Source organism: Protopterus annectens, chromosome 1.part2 (assembly GCF_019279795.1).
Source record: "Protopterus annectens isolate FY-2018-M chromosome 1.part2, PAN1.0, whole genome shotgun sequence".
Lineage (NCBI taxonomy): Eukaryota > Metazoa > Chordata > Ceratodontiformes > Protopteridae > Protopterus > Protopterus annectens.
The window spans coordinates 761,971,002-761,990,780 of record NC_056727.1 but is presented as its reverse complement, the minus strand read 5'-3'; the positions used below and the strand labels follow the sequence as shown (position 1 = coordinate 761,990,780).

The window sequence follows — 19,779 nt, the reverse complement described above, 5'->3', positions numbered from 1 at the left end:
TTTCTTAAATAGTAAATTTTGTTGTACTGCAAACTGTTGGAAATAACTGCTGAACCACTGAAAGCATTACAGAACAATCAACAGCCTTTCACTTTTAAGGAGAAATGAGCTCATGGTCTTAGACGTCTGAGCCCATAGCAGGTAACTCATATGCACTTCACTGTAGTCATGTAAAACTTATTTACAATTTGTAATAAAGGCCAAAAAAAGCCATGAATGAAACAGATACTTTGTGCAACACAAATTGTAGAAAAATGCATAATACAACACACAGCAAAAATAAATGTAGCATTATTTAAAGTAACCTGAACACAATACACCTCTAAAATTACATAACTATACAAGTACAAAGAAACTAAAAACCTCTGAATATATCTCTGTCTCCATCTATCTATATATATTTATATATATATATATGTATATATATATATATATATATATATATATATATATATATATTTATTTATTTTATATATATATATATATATATATATGTGTGTGTGTATGTGTGTGTATACGGATCTCCTTATTGATTGAATACCATTTATGTTGATATGTATAATGTCAAAACAAATTGATAGATATTTTACACATTGACACATACTACACGTGCACTAAGAATTAATCTCAGTTCATACAAAACTTAAAAATAAAAAAACAAAGAAAGCATCAGTTTTTTGCAGGGGGGCAAGCCCCACTGCAACCCTCCACCTGCTAATTATATATTTTAACTCTGAGATCACATGATCCCCGGGGAAAAGGGTATATTCCCCTACTCGGGGATTGCTGATCTTGCATGACTGTCAACCATCTCTTTAGTCAACCAAATTGTCTCGATTAAACAATGTTGATCAAAGTACTGTTCAACAAAATTACGGGACCCGTGTGTGTGTGTGTGTGTGTGTGTGTGTGTGTGTATATATATATATATATATATATATATATATATATACATATATATATATGTGTGTGTGTGTGTGTGTGTGTGTGTATATGTATATATATATATATATATATATATATATATATATATATATATATATATATGTGTGTGTGTGTGTGTGTGTGTGTGTTTACTTCAAATCAATGAAGTTGCAGAACATCAAACCTAAAATGATCGAAGATCAGATCATCGAAATTCTGCAACATTGAAAATTAAATTAAAAAAATTTAAAAAGCAAACAAGTCTTCTTTTATATTTTTGCAGGGGCAAGCCCCCTCCACCCCCACAACTCCTGCTACCAATATTCTGAGATCGCACTACAGTGAAGAAAATGGTAAGTTTCCCATTCTATGCTGTACAGTGATCTCCATTCAGATCGTTTGATGTTGCAGAACTTCGATGATCTGGTCTTCGATCATGTTAGAATTGATGTTCTGCAATTTCGATGATTTGAAGTAGACACTCAACCTCATAACCACAATCAACAGAACATGCTGGAGGGGCTGGTTCATAACCCAGGGACTGCCCATGGTATGGAATAGACTTTCCATACATGTCAAGCAGAGCACCTCACTGGCCCTCTTCAAGAGAAATCTTGATGAGTGGATGGGAAATAGAAAATTCACCCCGGGGATCGCTCCAGTGGCTTTACTTGAGAGAGGCACTGGGAACTAAGGTCGAGTGGCACAATGCCAGGGTAATCCTATGGGCTAGGCTTGTAAAGGCTTCAGGGCCATTAGCCTAGTACACACCTATGAACCTATTCTCACACACACACACACACACACACACACACACACACACACACACACACACACACAGGTATTTGCATAAATATGTACATAGTATAGGACAATGAATAACAGGTAGTACTTTTCCCTAGTCAGTAACAAGAATGCATAAACACACACACACACACACACACACACACACACACACACACACACACAGAAATAAAATTGTCATCAAAAACAAACATTCTGCCTATTTTCTAAGTCCTACAAGGTGGCATTATAGAAAAGAGGCCTGGGCTGTTTTTTATTTTCCTATATTCACCACCTTGTCAGATATTATTGATTGCTGGTTGTATATACATGGGTCAATTCATAAATTGCGGCATACATTTTTAGGGATAGAGTGAGGCTTTTGTACATATATCATACATATGATAGTATAACGGAGTGGTAAGTTTATGTCATACCACTAGTTAGATTATTGTGCAAATCTCATTTGCTTTACCATTGAGTTGCATTCCAACAATTTCAGTTTAATTTCATGGCTCGTTTTTGCATATAACATGTTTAATGCAATCAGACCAAAACATTTGTATTATCATTGACAACAGGACCATTGGGTTAGTTCTACCCATTTTATAAAACTGAATTAAACAAAAAATATATCTAACAGAAATAAATATAGACAAGTCACAAACTAACACCTGCTGCCCATTTAGAGCATTATTTAGGGGTTCATTATACTTAGCCAGTTGCACTACCACTGTTGTTTGCACTGATATCTTTGTTATGATTCTAATAACAACTAAAGACATTAGCTGATGGTGAAGGTGGTATGATACTGAAATGAAACAATATGTTCTGGTGTCTTCCTCATTGCTGGCTTTAAGAGCATAGCTACTGAAACAGAATCATTTTCTACTTCTAGTTGTAAAAATGCACAGTTACGCTGTGTATTGTTGAAACAATTTAACAGAAGTTTGCCCTCCAAATGGGAATTCCTCAGTCTGTTATTTTGGTTAACATGCTTATCTTTGGAATAGTTACAGTCACGATTAAATGGTAAATAAAATGTTCTGTAACATTTTGATTAATATAGCAAAATGCAGTTGTGATTCCGAAGCAATGCCATGTACTGATTTGGAAGTGAAATTTGTAATAGCAAATGTCATACTCCCAGAATACACTTGATTTCCACTGAGTTTTTACAGGTCTCTTATTCTTATTTGCAGAGGCATTTGGCAACCTAACAAAGGACGGGAAAGGGATTTATCTTAAAGAAAAAGAGGTAAGATCAAGAAGCATTCTCAATAATGCAGTCATGCACTGTTTTCAAATAAAAATTACAAACTGCTTGCTTACTTACTTGTATCACGATAAATTTATACAAATAAAGGAGCCTGATTTCTACTCATAAAGCCAAGCCACAAACTTTATTACAGGATTTGTATACAATCTGCACTCAGGGTAAAACTTGTCCCATGCTTGCATAAATTGTCCTTATATCACTGATTATCTAAAAAGGCATGAACACTTCCTTACTTGATGTATGCAAATGAAGTCGCACTATCGCACGCAGACCTTCATGTTTGGATCCAATCTGTAGTTACAATTCCAAAAGAATTTATGTCAGTGCTGCTCTGATCATTAGAGCAAGTTTAAATTGGTGTAGTGCTGTCAGTAAAGCTAACATCCACTGTAGGAAGTTCCACCCTGGTCATTACAGTATATCCACGATATAACTGTGAATTGGGAGCACTGATACCCACATCAAACGTAATATTATTAACAATAGTACGAATAAGAAGAGCAGCACCAGTTTCTGAAATGTGGTTATTGGATTTTCTCATGTTCCCTCTATACTGATTACTAAAATTCTTATCTGCAGTGTGCATGCTTTTCAGTATTCTAGATGTGTTTTTCTCTGTGTTATATCTATAAACTGTTTTAGTTATTTCTTGGCTTTTGTTATGTTCACAGTCCACTTTTTCTCAGGAAGAGTTTATTTTCCTTTTCCCCACCTATTCTTACTGATGGAACTAATAGAAGAAGCCATGTAGCTAATAGCTGTTTCATCATGAGTCCGTGCTTCTTTTTTCATTGTAAGTTTTCCATTTTGTAACTACCTACTATATTTATGAAAAGTGTCAGCTGTAACCCTATAAAACAGAGGAACATGCTAGAATGTTGCTGCCAGTATAACATGAAGAATACAGAGCACTGTTGCTCATATCACTGTTGCGACTGCTTCCTTTAGGCATGTCACTTTCAAAGCAGAGATCCCTAGATGTCTCCCTTACTGAGCCAGTGAGCACTTGAGTTTTTCCATTTGAGCACTGTGTGTTGTACTACAAATCACTGAGTACAGTCCATGCTATGGACACACTGCTTCTCACTCAGAGATGTTCACATTACTCAATGCATGCACAATAGTATTCATTTACATTGTATTACTTAGTATCTTAGTATTAAAAAAACTCATCCCACCACTGCCACTCCCTCCTCATCCTCAACTGGCTTGAACTACCCAACTACCTCAGTTACCTACATCTACGTTTTATCAAATAAAACAGCTATACAATCTCAGCCTCACTACAGGATATGTGCCCACAAAATGGCGTACAGAAACAGTGGTCCCACTCCACAAAGGTGGAGCCTCTACGGACCCTGGAAACTATCGCCCTATAAGCCTGATTAGCTTAGTCTGCAAGGCTATGGAGAGGATCATCATGGAGCTCATAACCAAAGACATTGGGGACCTACAGACACTAGATCCTACCCAGTTTGGCTTTGTCAAGGGCAGATCCTGCCTTTTAAACCTGGTTGACTTCTTCGAAACAGTCACCAAAGCCATAGATGAAGGGAAGGTAGTCCACACAGCCTATCTGGACCTTGCAAAGGCATTTGACACAATACCCCACTCGGGCATCATAGATAAGCTATCCAGCTTAAATATAAACCCCTATGTCACAAGATGGGTTGCAAACTGGCTCAAAGACAGAACCCAGAGAGTGAGAGTTGCTGGAGCCATGTCAGACTCGAAACCGGTCACAAGTGGCATCCCACAGGGTTCTGTCCTGGGACCACTCTTGTTCGGTATATACTTTTCCGAGGTACAGGCAAACATGGGAGGACTATGGCTCACCAAGTTCGCAGACAACTGCAAACTGGGTGCCATAATCAACTCTCCAGCTGACACAAACATCTTTCAAAAAGGTCTCACAGAGACAGATAACTGGTGCCAGTGCCATGGTTTAAAGCTAAATACCAAAAAATGTATAGTCATACCCTTTGGCAAAAACAATGTGCCCACAAATTACCACATAGGCGGAAACCCATTAAGTACAGAGAAAGTTATTAGGGACCTGCGGGCCCAAGTTGATAGCAATCTCTCCTTTGAAAACCACATTGCCAAAGTGGTTAGAAAGACCTTCTACATAGCCCACCTCATCATGAAGGGTTTCACATCTAGATCAAGAGAGGTAATCGTGCCCCTTTATTCATCCCTCATCAGGCCCATCTTAGAATACAATGCCCCTTTTGGGATGTACCTTACCCGACACCTGCAGCAATTAGAAAGACCCCAAAAGTATCTCACCAAGAGGATCAAGGGTCTCAAACAGATGCCATATGCTGCTCGGTTAAAAAACTCCAGCTCTACTCAGTTGCATACCGCCTACTTCGAGGAGATCTATGCCTGACATACAAAGCTATGTCAAATCCAGAATTAATGGACATGCTCCACCTCAGTAAATCTAAATCCCTTAGAGCCACACGCTGAGGGACTTGAACCTCAGCACAGAAATAAATAGAACTTGCTGGAGGGACTGGTTCATAACCCAGAGGCTCCCTTCACTCTGGAATAGAATTCCAGTTCATGTGAGGCAGAGCACCTCACTGAATCTCTTCAAGAAGAATCTCGATAGGTGGATGGGAGATCGTAGGTTTGTCCCAGGGATTACTCCCGTGTCACTATTAGACAGAGGCACAGTAAACTAAACCTTAAAAAGGGCACAGTATACTCAAATCAAGGGGTGGCGTAAGCCATACAGAATCGGGCTAGGCTTATAATTGCCTCAGGGCAGATAGCCTAGTATGAACCTATGAACTTATGAACAACTCACTATTGCCAACAAGCTTGTCTTTAAACCTGCCAACTGCCCAGCTCTAACTATTTCCTTAAAACCTTACATTCCCAACTGCTCACTCAGATCCAAAACCCATAATCTCCTTCAGGTCCACAAACCTGCATGACCTCCTGGTCATCTACTGCTGTCCCACTCCTTAGATAAATAGTGGAACTCTCTCCCCACACATCTACGCAACCTATCTAACCATACAAATTTCAAATCTCAGCTACTCTCTCATCTTTCTTCCAAATGGTAATGCCCTTGCCACACTCCAACTTAACCCCCCTCCATTCCACCTTGCACTGACTCACCCAACTACCTCTACTATTACTTCATCCCACCCAAAACAATCCCTCCCCTACTAAAAACTAATTTTCTCTTTAATATCTATTGTACTATACTCTCCAGTCTCAAATATACTATTACCCTCTCCATGCATAATATTTTCCTAACCTACTAATGGCTAGTAGCTATATATTTTGAAATGTTAAACCTACAATTGAGTTTATAACAAAAATATTCACTTTATGTAAATGTTGAAATTTCTATATTGAATTATGTCTTTTCATTTTTGTAACATTGTGACAAGCCAATTGCAAATATCATGGAGCTTATCTGTAAATGTTTAATTAGCTGTATTAACTATGTCCTTTTGTAACATGTGAAATGTAACTTACAATTATTGTGGAGCTTTTATCCCCAAGCCTCCAGTGAAAACGGGCTCTTCCTGGCCCAGTGGACTTCTCTGGTCATCAAACTTAAACAAATAAATAAATAAATAAATAAATAAATATATAAATAATAAATAATAAATCTTATTAAGCCACTTGAGTGGGTGTTGCCCACATTAGGGCAGTGATACTTCAGATACATAGTTTCAGCAGAAGATTGAAAGCAATGCTGTGTGTTCACTGTTTGTATTTACAGAAAACATAACACTGTGACCCCTTGCTTGTTCATGTGCTTGTATGTGACTGGTGGCTTTGCTGGGCAGTGATCTATCTTACCAGAAGGACTCCATATCATTCTAGCTGTAGTTTTGGAATTAACTTGTTTACTTCTGCCTATCTGATTTTTGCAATACCTTGTGACAGTAAATATGATCATCATGATAAGATACACATTTTATACTTGGCTTAACAGTTTCTGTATGCAATCACAATAGAAAAAAACAGGGAAACTAAAAAGGCTTCAGCTAAATCAGATTTAAAGTTAAATAGTCGTGTGGTCTAATGGGATGGTGTACCTCAGTTCTTGTGAAAAGAGAATGCTACTGCCCTCAAAGAACATAATGATTTTCTGTCTCTGATATGTTGAATAGTTGCAGGAGAAGACGCAAAACAGTAATTAAGGAAAAGAAGATATTAAGACAGAAAGTCCCACTGACTGGGGGAAGGGGGTGTACCAACAAAAGTTAGATGGGAAAATGTCAGAAAATGGACATTACTGTATTGTTTTGGAAAATGCTAAGATGGTTGCGTAAATGTAGGGTATATACAATTAGTATACTGATATAACGCTGACCACAATAACATTTTACTAAGGAATTTCTAGCACCCACCACCTGTTTTGTGAAATAATACCTATATTTCCATTGAGCCACTGACATTTTACTTTCATGTACTTCTTTTCGGAAATGTAGTATCCGCTTGGACTCCATGGATTCCTTGAGATGATTAAATGTTTCTGTAATTTTTTTTAGTACTCTCCAAGCAAAGCACTTTCACTCTGTCTTTATATTCTGATGTAGACTATACATAACCTTTTGCCTGCCTTTTAATTGTCGCAACATAATGGCCTTACCTGCTTTTCATTAAGAGAGATAACTTCTTGATTTCTGTTGATGACCCTTGACTGTTGTTTTCTCACACTGTGCATACATATTTTCATCCCTGATAGGACTTCCCAAAGGTTCCTTTCCTCTGTTGTTTATTTCTGTTATTTGTATACCTACTATCAATCTGTGTACTTCATTTCTGGGTTGTTGCTTCTAATATGTATTATCTTTTGTTTGTACTGTTTGTACCATTCATCCATTCTCTCTTGTCAAATCTTTTCTCATCTGTTCTATGGCTATTTTATACACCCTGCTGCCTAACTTTGTGTCATCAGCCAATCGCAATCCATGAATTTTGTCTATTTAATGGAAAGTCACATAAAAAAACACTTAAAGAACTAGTCCATGTACTGACAACTGCAGTATTCTTGTTAATTACCATCTTCTTCTCCGAGTGGACTCTAGTTTACTACAGCCCTCTGCATCCACTTGTAAAGCTATTTTTTTTCTGTGAAACATACTGCTGGCTGAAGACTGAACAGTTGAGCTTCAGTTACCCAAGGTTCAACCCATCAATGAGCAGAATTCCTCAAAAAGAAATCACAGTTGGCAAGTTGTACCAGAAATGATTCCCTTTTTGGAGGAATTTCACCTTTCTTCAAATTGGTGTGACCATGGAGTTGGAATATAAATATATATATATATATATATATATATATATATATATATATATATATATATATATATATATATATATATATATATATATATATATATATATATATATATATATATGATCCTCTTCTAATAATACTCAAATGGCCATCTCTTCAAATTTCTAATTTATTTTTTGCGAGACAAAAATTGCAAAAATGAAATACCCGAATGGCGAATTTTTCCCACAGCAAGCAAACACTTGCCCAACATGCCCTTTTCTACACTGTAGTGTGATCCTGGAATTGATATATATATATATATATATATATATATATATATATATATATATATATAGTTGGGGGTGTGGGGTTGAAGCCCCCCTCCCACCTAGGTGAGTTTTATTTACTCCGGTGTGTGTTTTACTGAGGTTTGGGCAATTGTTTACTTGCCATATATATTTATATATCTGTGTGTGTGTGTGTGTGTGTGTGTGTGTGTGTGTGTGTGTGTGTGTGTGTGTGTGTGTGTGTGTGTGTGTGTGTGTGTGTGTGTGTGTGTGTGTGTGTGTGTGTGTGTAAGAAATCATTGTTGGCAAATTGTGGCAGAAGTGATTTCCTTTTCGGGGGAATTTCTCCCTTCTTTGAGTTGGTGTGATGATAGAGTTGGTATATTTAAGTTCAGGGGTGTAGAGCACTTGCCCCCATGTTAGGGGTACAGGGGACTTAAGCCTGCAAAAATACTTAAAAAAGAGTTTCAGTCTTTACAGTGAAGAAAACAGATCTCTTCTACATTATTGTGGTTTTAATGGCTTAATAAAACACTTAATTTTACATACATTTTGTAGTGATATATATTTTCTATAACATATGTGTTGGTTACATGTAATGCCTGCCTCTCCTCTAATGTCTATGGTTAACTAATCAAAGAACGTTTGATTAATGTAGTCAGTCTAACTATATCAGATTTATTTGGCATAACCTTCCACTTTATGTTCACTGTTTATGTTTTATTGGGTACTGTGCCTTATCAGCTTCCAGATCTTCAGTAATTCTCACATTCAACAGAAGTTGTATAATCCTCCCTACATCTAAGATTAAGCTGACAGTTTATTCATTCAAGCCACTGTCTTCTTCACAGTCTTCAAACAGAAAGCAAAACTGCCCTTGTCCATTATCAAGACTTTTACCCTCTGTCCTGAGTTAGTTGGCAGTTGGTGTGGACAGTTACCTAAAATGGTACTGTGAGTTCCACCAACTTGCATTGTCTTATACTCCATTACATTGGTGTATGTATTGTTCCTTCAGGATTTTTCATCTTACAAAAAGCTTGGGACAATCCAGTTTATGCAGGGTATGACTGTTTTCAGTAAATAAGTGAAGACTGCCTTTTTTGCCATCTGCTTTTGTTCAGCTTCCACTCACATTAATTAAGCTCAGTTTCACATCTTCTTCTCTTTCGTTGACACCTTATTTTTTTTTATTTATTTGATTCCTCCATTCTGACTGAACTGACTGACTTTTTCTCTGCTTGAAATTTGCTTTACAGCCACAGGCAGAAGTTAACATTTTTTTTGTCTTTTTACCTCTTCACCTGCTGATCACCAGTCCTCCCAAATACATTGGCCTACCTGCTTCCTGACAATTATTTGACATATTTTCTTGATCTTCTTCTTAGGTTCACAGGTGCTAACGAGCATATTGATCTGTAAGGATCTTAAGAAGCCTAGCCTTACATTCCCATTGTAGTTTTTAGCCCTTATATTTTATGCACAAATAAATCAGAGGCAGGCAGAACAAAGAAATGTTGGGACATTTACTTGCTGGCCTTCTCCATAAGGGACATAGGAACTAAACCAAGGATGAATTTGAAGTTTCCCATCCATTCATCCAAACTGCATTTCAGTAGACTAGCAGAAGTATTTGCCTTACATACAGGGGAAGGTGTTTCCATACAAGAGGTATTTTCTGTGATACATACCTCTCCCTCCAACTTGTTCTGTTTATGATACAAAAAAGATTGAAATCCATTAAGTGGGTGCTCATGCTTCTGTTAGACTTATGAATGTGTAATAGGTCTGCTAGGATAGGCCATTTTGAGTATCTATACGTAAGGCAGACATCAGCACTTAGTAACCTGTATGATACAACATAGAGCAATAAGTCTTTGAGATGGTCAGCATAATTTTTGTTATTTAGGCCCTTAGCTTTTATAAGTAAGACAGCATTGTGGTTACTCCAGCCATGACAAGAGTTTGGAGAGGTACTTACCAAATGGTGCAATTATATTCAAATCTGGACCTGATAAGAGCAAGTACAGTTGAATGAATACATCCCTGGACTTGGATGCCACACCTTTAGATATAAATCATGCAATGAAAAAGGACTTCCTTACAATAATAGATACATTTGTTTCCTTCAGTATCCTAAACAAAATATGCTCGGTCTCAGCTTTAAATCGCATCAGCTGAGCATGACAATGTGTTCTTCTTTTATGTTTGTATACAAGTCTGACACAAAAACCCATTACTTTGGTGATGTTGTTTCTTATGCGTGACTGTTACTTTTCATCTCTTTCTTGATACATTTTAGTTAGAACTTTTCTGATGTACTGCCCACTTGTGTCAAAAAATTATTTCCTGAAAACCAGAACATTTGGTTGTGGTATGATAGTTACCATTAGTTAAGTGAACAACAGTGTATAGTGATCACTTATTCCAAATGACTATCACTACTAAGTCTGAGATCTTGTGTACCTCTCCATTTGAGAACAACAGGTCAAATACTTATATTGCTCAAGTAATCTTGTGTACAAGCTGACTGATGCTGCCCCCTGTAGACCACCAAGAATAATACAGCTCTTATCTATTTTTGTTCCGTTTGTTGACCACATTAGTTTGAGAAAGCCAAAGGCCCTTTTCACATGGGAGACGCAGTCAGCAGTTCTCCAGAAATACAAAGTTGTATGAAACTGGAATTAGTAGCTACTGAATCTGGTTTCTCTTTCCAGTTTTAATGTTATGGTGGTTAAATGAGTAGCAGACACTCCCTGGTAGTCAGCTTATAGTCTTTGGATTACTTTCTCATGTGACTTGAAGAAGTTTAGGATACCTGGGTCAGTCTGGTGACTATATGGGAGATTAGGGGGAGCTCTTTTTCAAGGATCCTACTTACTGACCATACTCCATACTCCTGCAATGAATAACAGAGCAGCTTGGCCTAAATAACATGTTGCTGAAATGCATGAAGGTCTTATATTCACAGTAAATTAAAAGGATTCACAGATTTTAAAGGTGATCTTGATTCCAGTTCAAGATGAAATAATGGTTGCATTTCTCTCCTTGGACAAAAATTATCCAATGACAATCCAGTTGGCTGGATAGGTGCAGACCTGAATAAGCACACAATGAAAAACTGTTTGTTTGCTAATCATAAAGAAAGAAATGGAGAAAAAAAGTATGTTTGGTGGAAGAAATTGCACTGCTTTATGGTCCATGCAAAGACAGAGGAGCACAGCTGTGTTGCATATGTTAGACACTTGATTAATACATCTTTTCCAGATGTCCTGAAGAATAATATCATCCCCAAAAAAGGCTATATAGAGTCCTGTTGTTCCAGCCAAAATGCTTAGAGGTATTTTAGCTAACACTTTAATGTTTTTTTCAGAAAAAAGACTTCTGAAAAAAAAAAATCTACAGCCATAGACAGAAGCTTGTTTTTTTTGGCTTTTTGCCTCATAACCTGCTGATCATCAAGTCTCCCCAATACCACATCAACCTAAGTTCTCTAGTGGTGAGGGCTTACTGTTCCTCAGATCCCCCTGGGGGGGGTTGTGTTGGAAACCACTGTCATGCTTATAAGTACTGGAAGTGTTTTGTGCTAAACATGAGAGCAAATGTGTATATAGCCGTACCCCAGCCCCTTGTGGTGCCATGCCTACCTGCATCACCACAACAGCTGCCTATGCTTCCGCCATGCCCATGCATGTGTACTCCTTTGCATTCAAGGATAAGAGCTGCCATCACTGGTTTTGGCAACCACAGAGCATGTCTCTCCCAACTGATGGCTGCTTAGGGTGCTATGTGTGACTTTTGCTACACTTGCACAGGAGCGGCAGAGCCAGCCAGTCAAGCTCCATCACTGTCCCCATGGGATAGGCACCACCCATTCTCCCCTAATTTTCTGTCAATCGCATAAGCTACCAATCAAGCCCAGGTCGCCTTAGTCATAGTGATGGCTTTATCCCTCTACTCCACCGGGAGGTAGGCAGAAGCTGATGCTTGACCTTTTAAGAATTTATGTGTAGAATGACTTTGCCAAGCAGAGAAGGGGGTATGCAGTGAAAGTGGAGTACATGCTTCTGTCTCCATATTTTGTAGAAAACAGCAGCTATGACTTAGAGTAACGTACCCATATGGACATTAGGTATACTTTCCTAAGAACCAAAGGTATATGAAGAGCAACTTTAGGCTACAAAAGTGTTACAGGCCAGGAGAGGTGTTCCTGAAATTCTACACTGCTGTGGATGTATGGTAAATAGAAGTGACCTTTTGTCTTGTCCTTCAAGACTGTCACATCTCCAGCAGTGAAGAAGAAAGTACTTGAAGAGATCCTAATAGATATGATGCACAGGCTGCTTGAACAAGTTTGGTATTCATGACACTGTTCTAAAAACTGTCAAATATAAAGTGTACAAAAACGGTCTCAGAAAAGCCCTACTGACATAAAGCCAGCATTTCACAATCAGTTGCACAAATCAGAAAACTACAAATGGAAATAACGCATACATCGCTTTTACAGGAGGGGTAGCTGCTTGAGCCTTTGCATCCCCCATACTTTAATATTTAATATTATTTCTCTAATGTTCCACTGCTAATGGAGAAAAGTTATCTAGTGGTCTTCATGGATTTTGGGTATTGCCCATCCCATTTGGCGAAGTGTAAGGTCTTGCCCTCTGCAGATAAATTTTTAATGTGCTTGAATGAGATAATTCCTTGAAATCTAATCTGCCTCATTTCTATGAAGCCAGCATAAACTAGATGAACATACTGTACTGTTCAATAAACTTCCTACGGACTTTCAACCTCTTGACATGATACCTTTTGCAGATGACATTGTACTAATTAAATCTAGTAAAAAGCACCAAAACCTTCAAAAATCACATAGAGAATGTCTTTCAACTCCTTTGGAATAAGTCAGCTTCCAACAATCTCTCCTTTAATTGTCTAAAGACTACTGCAGTGCTGTCAGGGGGATGAAAGGTATCTGCACTATTCCACCACTCATCATTAATGACCAGTGTGGACCTCCCTTTCCAAAGGCAATTATGCATCATAATAGATTAAACTTCATCCTTTCACTTTTTATTTTTTACTTTTGCTCAGTCATCAAAGGTATTAAGCCAGCTTAAAACTGCCTATAGATTTCCTCACTTACACACTTCAGAAGCATGTAAAGCAATACCAAATAGTGTCCTAATTTCTAGGCTCATATATGCTTTGCCATTAGCAACCACTCAGTCTGTTCAAAACATAAATATCCTACAAATAACTGAAACAGGATGCTTATGTTTATACATCAACCACCACATCAGGAACATCACGCTCTAGTATTCAGAAAGCAAAGTGACTGCTTGCCCATCATTCAGTGATACATTTTCCTGATCTGCTCCCTCACTTTTAAAATTCTTCATGAGTCATACTTCTCTCTATACTCAGATCCTCTTTATCCAACATCACTGTATACTCACTTAGAAATCATGACTTACTATAACTTGTTAAACCCCTTATCATCTTTCAGTAGGGGGAAAAGCCTTTTCTAAAAGAATACCTGTAACCTGGAATAACCTACCAAATGAAATATTAAAAACTGATAATCTCCTGCAGTTTCAAAAACATCTTACAATGCCAATACAAATACTTCATTAATATAATCTGTTATCTTAGCCAAACGATACCAGTCCAAATTCTCGTAAGAGGACTACTGTCTTGCCAATAGCAACTGTAGAAACCTTTCTAATTGTACATTGCTGTATTGTAAGCTTTTTTCTATATTTTAATTCAAGACTTTTCTTGTTCTGCTTATATTGTATTCTATCAGATTTACATATATATATATATATATATATATATATATATATATATATATATATATATATATATATATATATATATATATATATATATATATATGGTCTATATTAGAACATCGATGTTTCAAAACTTCGAAAGTTTTAATATTGACCCCTATTCAGCGAAAGATGAGAACATCGAACATACAGAAGAGCAAATTTTTTCCTAGGGAAAAAATTTGCTGTTCAAAACACATACATACAACACAAGCACACCAAACAAACAGCAATCCACACACACATACACTTAAAATCTTACACCTAACCCTACACTAAACTATACACACACCACTAACTATCCACTAACTATCCACTTACCTTAACTCAAACCCTAACCCTAAGGTCCATCACTATCGCACACTCACCTTACCCGTGCCCTAACCCTAACTCACCTACCCCGCCCTAACCCTCATGTCCACACAATCGCACACTTACCTGACCTGCGCCCTAACCCTAACTCACCTAACCCACCCTAATCCTCACGTCCACACAATCTCACACATACCTAACCTGCGCCCTAACCCGCCCTAACCCTCATATCCACACAATCGCACACATACCTAGCCCGTACCCTAACCCTAACTAACCTATCCCCCACTCAATATCGCACACTTACCTGAACCCAACCCGTAACTTTCCACCACAGCGCTGAAAATACTGAAGCAACAGAAACGTTCAACCAAATTCTTTCCCTAGGAAAAAATTTGGTTTTCTGTTGCTTCAATATTTTCAATATTAGAACATTCAAGTTTTGAAACTATATATATATATATATATATATATATATATATATATATATATATATATATCTGCTTCATGTACATTTGTGTTATTTGCATTTATTGCATTGTAACCCATTAACTCTGTGCTACTATGTACATTGTAACTCATTAATGTAAGAGTGTTTTGTCATGAGACCTTGGTCGTGACAGAAAAGGATCATCTCATCAGCTCATTTACCTAGTCAATAAATTGAAATAAATAAATTAGATGTGCTTTTGTCAGTAATGATATCCAGGCATAATGTAGACACCTATTTTATATATGCCGAAGATAGTTTTGCTGCTTTCATAATTTTGCCTAGTCAGAGTCACCTAGGTACTAAACATGGTTTCCTTTTAGTAGAGTCCTTCTAGTAGATGCAGATTTTAATAATGTTTAGAACTGCATTCAAAACTGGTTAATAATGGCTCTCACATTTCTAATACTGTGATACAATCTAGTTCACTGGAAAAAAATATTTTAATCAAAATTCTTTATGTGACTTTGGAAGAGCTTGGAAGATCTTGGGACATGGTTTCTGGCTGCCCCAATTAGAAAGCTGGACTTTTTACCAATGTCAGTAAAGATATGGAGGTGAAACTGAACTGGAGACAGAAATGTCTTCAGTTTTCAAGTAAGAACTCTCATGCAATGCTACTTTAATTTGCTGAACAAGTGTGTGTGTGTGTGTGTGTGTGCGTGTGCGTGTGCGTGTGCGTGTGCGTGTGTGTGTGTGTGTGTGTGTGTGTGTGTGTGTGTGTGTGTGTGTGTGTGTGTGTGTGTGAGTGTTTGTGTGGGTGTGTGTCTGTGTGTGTGCGTGTGTGCAATATGCCAGAGATGTCTGAAAGTCTAAACGTGATAGTATGTTGTCAATGCAGTCTAGAATTTTTTGTCCACCCACCCTTTTGGCAGTAGGTAAACAGAGAATCAAATTTGTGTGCAGTGCAGTATATTTCTATTGGTTGTACACACAGATGTTTGAGGTACATTTAATTAAATTAAATAGCTGAAATTACCTTTGGTTGAAACACACTTTCCTCAAATGACTACAGCAATCACAAAGGGAAAGCAAACAGTCCACTCTCATTCTGGAATTGCTGAAGCAAAATAAACAAAACAAACAAATAACAAAAACACTAACTTTCAATGCGTCCCTTGAACCACCTTAGTTGTGTGCGCTAACCCCACCCCCATCCCTAACTTTAACCCTGCACATTAGGGTACTAAAATTCCTTACCTTAACCATACCACTAAAAAGGCACACACACACACACAGGCACACACACATACACACAGCACAAAGGGCAAAACTCAAGTCTACTGCTCTACATCAGATTCCAAACATATAGGCTAAAATGTCAGGTATTTGCAGCCTAACATTAGGCTGACTAGGGAGCTCTAATGGTTGTTGGCCTGTGTCCTGTAATACCATGGGGACCTCCAGTCTTCAATTTCTACTTTTTCTGGTTGTTCCCACTGGAGAAGTCTGCTGGCTACTGTTGATTGCTCAGCAGGATTTCTCCCTGTCTCATCTGTTTACTTTCCCTCCCTTTCACTGGCATACTCCTGTTCCTTCACCTATGTTTTTGCCTCGCTATCTTGTCATTCTTTTTGCTTATGAAAGATGTTGCACAGTCAATGAGGGAAGTGAGTGAGACAGAATGCTTGGTAAGTCGACAATGTTGTGTCATAAACACTGAAAAGAGGAGCAGCCCTTTACATTTTTTACATTATTTTTTTTTTTTTTTTTTTTTTGCTGTTTTTCTTGACAGCAATTTCCTCAGACCATGTCCTACTCCATTATGGTACTAAAGTGGCTTGACTTAATGGTTTGCGATACTGAAACCCTCCCTTCAAACTTAGGTAGCCAAGCTAAAGAAATGTTACCTTTTACTTTGAGGGCAACACTGCTGATGATTGTTTAGAATATATATATATATAATTTGGTTTAGTTAGGACTGTTGATTTCTTACATTAGGAGGTTCAGGTATTTGGACTGTTCAATGTCTATATTATACTATTTTACTGAATTACTCAGGTCTTCTCCTTACTGATGATGATGAGTCTATTTTACAGAACAGCTGTGAAAGGTAATAACATGAATGCCTATATTATGTGCAGCAATTATCACCTGTGTCTGAGCATACATAACTTTGCATGTCATTATCATAGTGCAGTTACAATATAGCACTGAGTCATTATCACTTTTCAGGTAAACTGTCAGCAGCTGTCACTGTTATTCACATATGTAGAATTATTGATAGTTGCAACATGGTAAAAAGAACTGTGCCTGTATGTTATACAAATGTACAGATATCAAAGTTTGTTTTGGACTTAGGTTATGGAAATTATGATTTTTTTCATATTTTGGTAAATAACTTTGCAAAGGAGCATGTCAGTCATGTCAGTGTGCCAAGTAATACCTCATTTTGAAGACAGTGGTACACCTTACAACATGGTAAAAGAACTATCTGTGCACTGTACACATGTACAGATATCACAGTTTGTTTAGTCTTGTAGGATTATGAAAGTTATAAATTTACAATACTTTTCATTATTATGCCCATATCTTTGCAAGGGAGCATGGTGATCACACAAATGATGCACCATGTTGAAGCTGACATTGAGTCACACCACTTCTAAACTGATATGTAGCCTCTGTCTGTTACAGGTGATGAGATATTATGCTTTATCAGTTATGAGAAATATTATATTAATCAGATTTCTGTAAATATCTCCATAAAGGAGCATCACACAGTAATGGTTAGGGTATCATTTTAAAGCTGACATATATACAAACAAATTAAATACAAATTGTATGGGTCTACATGGTATATTGACCAAGATATTGTGCTTTTGCTTTGCTTTTCCAAAAAGGTAAAAAATATGCACAATATCAGCATTCCTTGCCAAATATTTAATAATGACTTTGACATGAACTATCAACATTTACACTGTTGGAAAGGTCAGTGTCTGCTGAACAACTTTCGCATTTACATTTTTAGTCTCGCTCTTATAGTTAAAGAGTTATGAACATTTGTTTTCTGTATGGTATTACAAATGGATTTTCTGAAAATTAGCTCAGGCTGCACTGTTTTTCCCATGGTGAAATTAAGCAGGCAGCTTTTTCTGAGCTGCTCCGGAGTGAATGAGTTAAGCAACCGAGACTTGCCATGGGACCTGGACTGTTCAAGGATCATGTGGCTGACTGTGTGATGTCATTGAGGATCATGTGCCTGATTGTGTGATGTCATCATGCCATGATGACAGTAGTGATGCCTGCTGGAATTTTTTTTGTGGTGTACTTTTAACTTTTCAAAAATGTATATGCTGCCAAGAGAAGTCAAATATTTGAGGAAACATTAGCTTGTGGATGGCTAGCTTTTGTTAGCTATCAGTCTGCTGCTTGAGGACTTTTGTTTGTGTCTTTTGGCTTTTCCCGGTTAGGGGTCGCCACAGCGGAACTCCGGTCCACTAATGATTGGCAGTTGATTTTTACGTACCAGCTTGCCAGGCCTGACACACAACCTTCAACGAAGGTATGCCCATTTACGCCTGACTCCACACAGAAGATGCTCTAGCTGAGAATCGAACCGGACAGCGTCTTACTGTGAGGCGACATCGCTACCACAGCACCACCACCGCGTACAATCTGCTGCTTGAGGACATGGTGCACAAATGAAGGAAGCAGGCAAAACAGACATTAAACCAAAAAATTGCAGCTGACATAAGGAAGGCTATTAAGATGAAGACTGCAGAGAAGGGTATAATCTCTGAAGAGCCCTATTATGAAGGGAAGTTAGATCACAGATGATGAAAATGGAAGAGTGATTCAATGGTGGATATGGTTAATTTTAAGGTGACTGCATCACAGTGAGGATAGGACAGTACCCCTTCTGTTTTTCATAAGAGTCATGGGATCTAAGACCTTGGCTTCATGTTGCTTCTGTAGAGTAGCACACATCACTCCCATTATTACACCGCAGTCTTAGTAGCGGAATATTAGTGCAAGCACTGGTGTGGGACTAAGACTCAATTATTAAAAGAGAGTTTGCATCTTGCTGAGACACTGACATCTGGTACTGCACGTTATATAGCTCATAGCATGTGGTGATGAAGCTGAATCATATTAGGAGTGCTATGGTGGGATTTATTTGAGAAGGAGACATGGCAAAGTGGCATACAAATTCTACCCACATCCTTGGAGCAGAACAGGCTTAGCAGTTCAAGGTCTGGAGGCATTTTACTTCACTGCTATGCTATCTGTCTTGGCCCATTTGGCTCATCCAGGTTATAGAGCAATTTGGAAACAAGTGCTAGTTACAGTTGTACCCAGTGGATCAAACTTTTATGACTCGCAGGCTATTTGTATGCATAGTCCAGCTGTTTCCTTCTCACAACAAAGAATCAAGTCCTGTAAGCTGTGTCTGTAACACCCTAACCATTATGCCAACCCCCCCTAACCCCAGCATTTGTTAGGATCTATATGTTGTGCAAGATACTGATAACTAGGAAGCCTAAGTTTTACTAAGATATCCTGAAACATTTTTCCCAGATATCCACTTTTGTATGTGGAAGTCTACGTTTTACTAAGATATCCTGAAACATTTTTCCCAGATATCCACTTTTGTATGTGGAAGTCTACGTTTT

The 19,779-nt window shown here is 37.8% G+C and overlaps 1 protein-coding gene across 1 annotated transcript in view; it reads left to right on the top strand.

Moving 5' to 3' along the window:
- LOC122791184 (calpain-13-like) overlaps positions 1–19,779 on the top strand; it is a 1,289,367-nt gene that overhangs the window by 1,244,292 nt on the left and 25,296 nt on the right. The window contains exon 21 of the mRNA XM_044058898.1: positions 2,910–2,965. Within this exon, the coding sequence (XP_043914833.1) occupies positions 2,910–2,965 (56 nt within the window). The remainder of the gene's footprint in view (positions 1–2,909; positions 2,966–19,779) is intronic.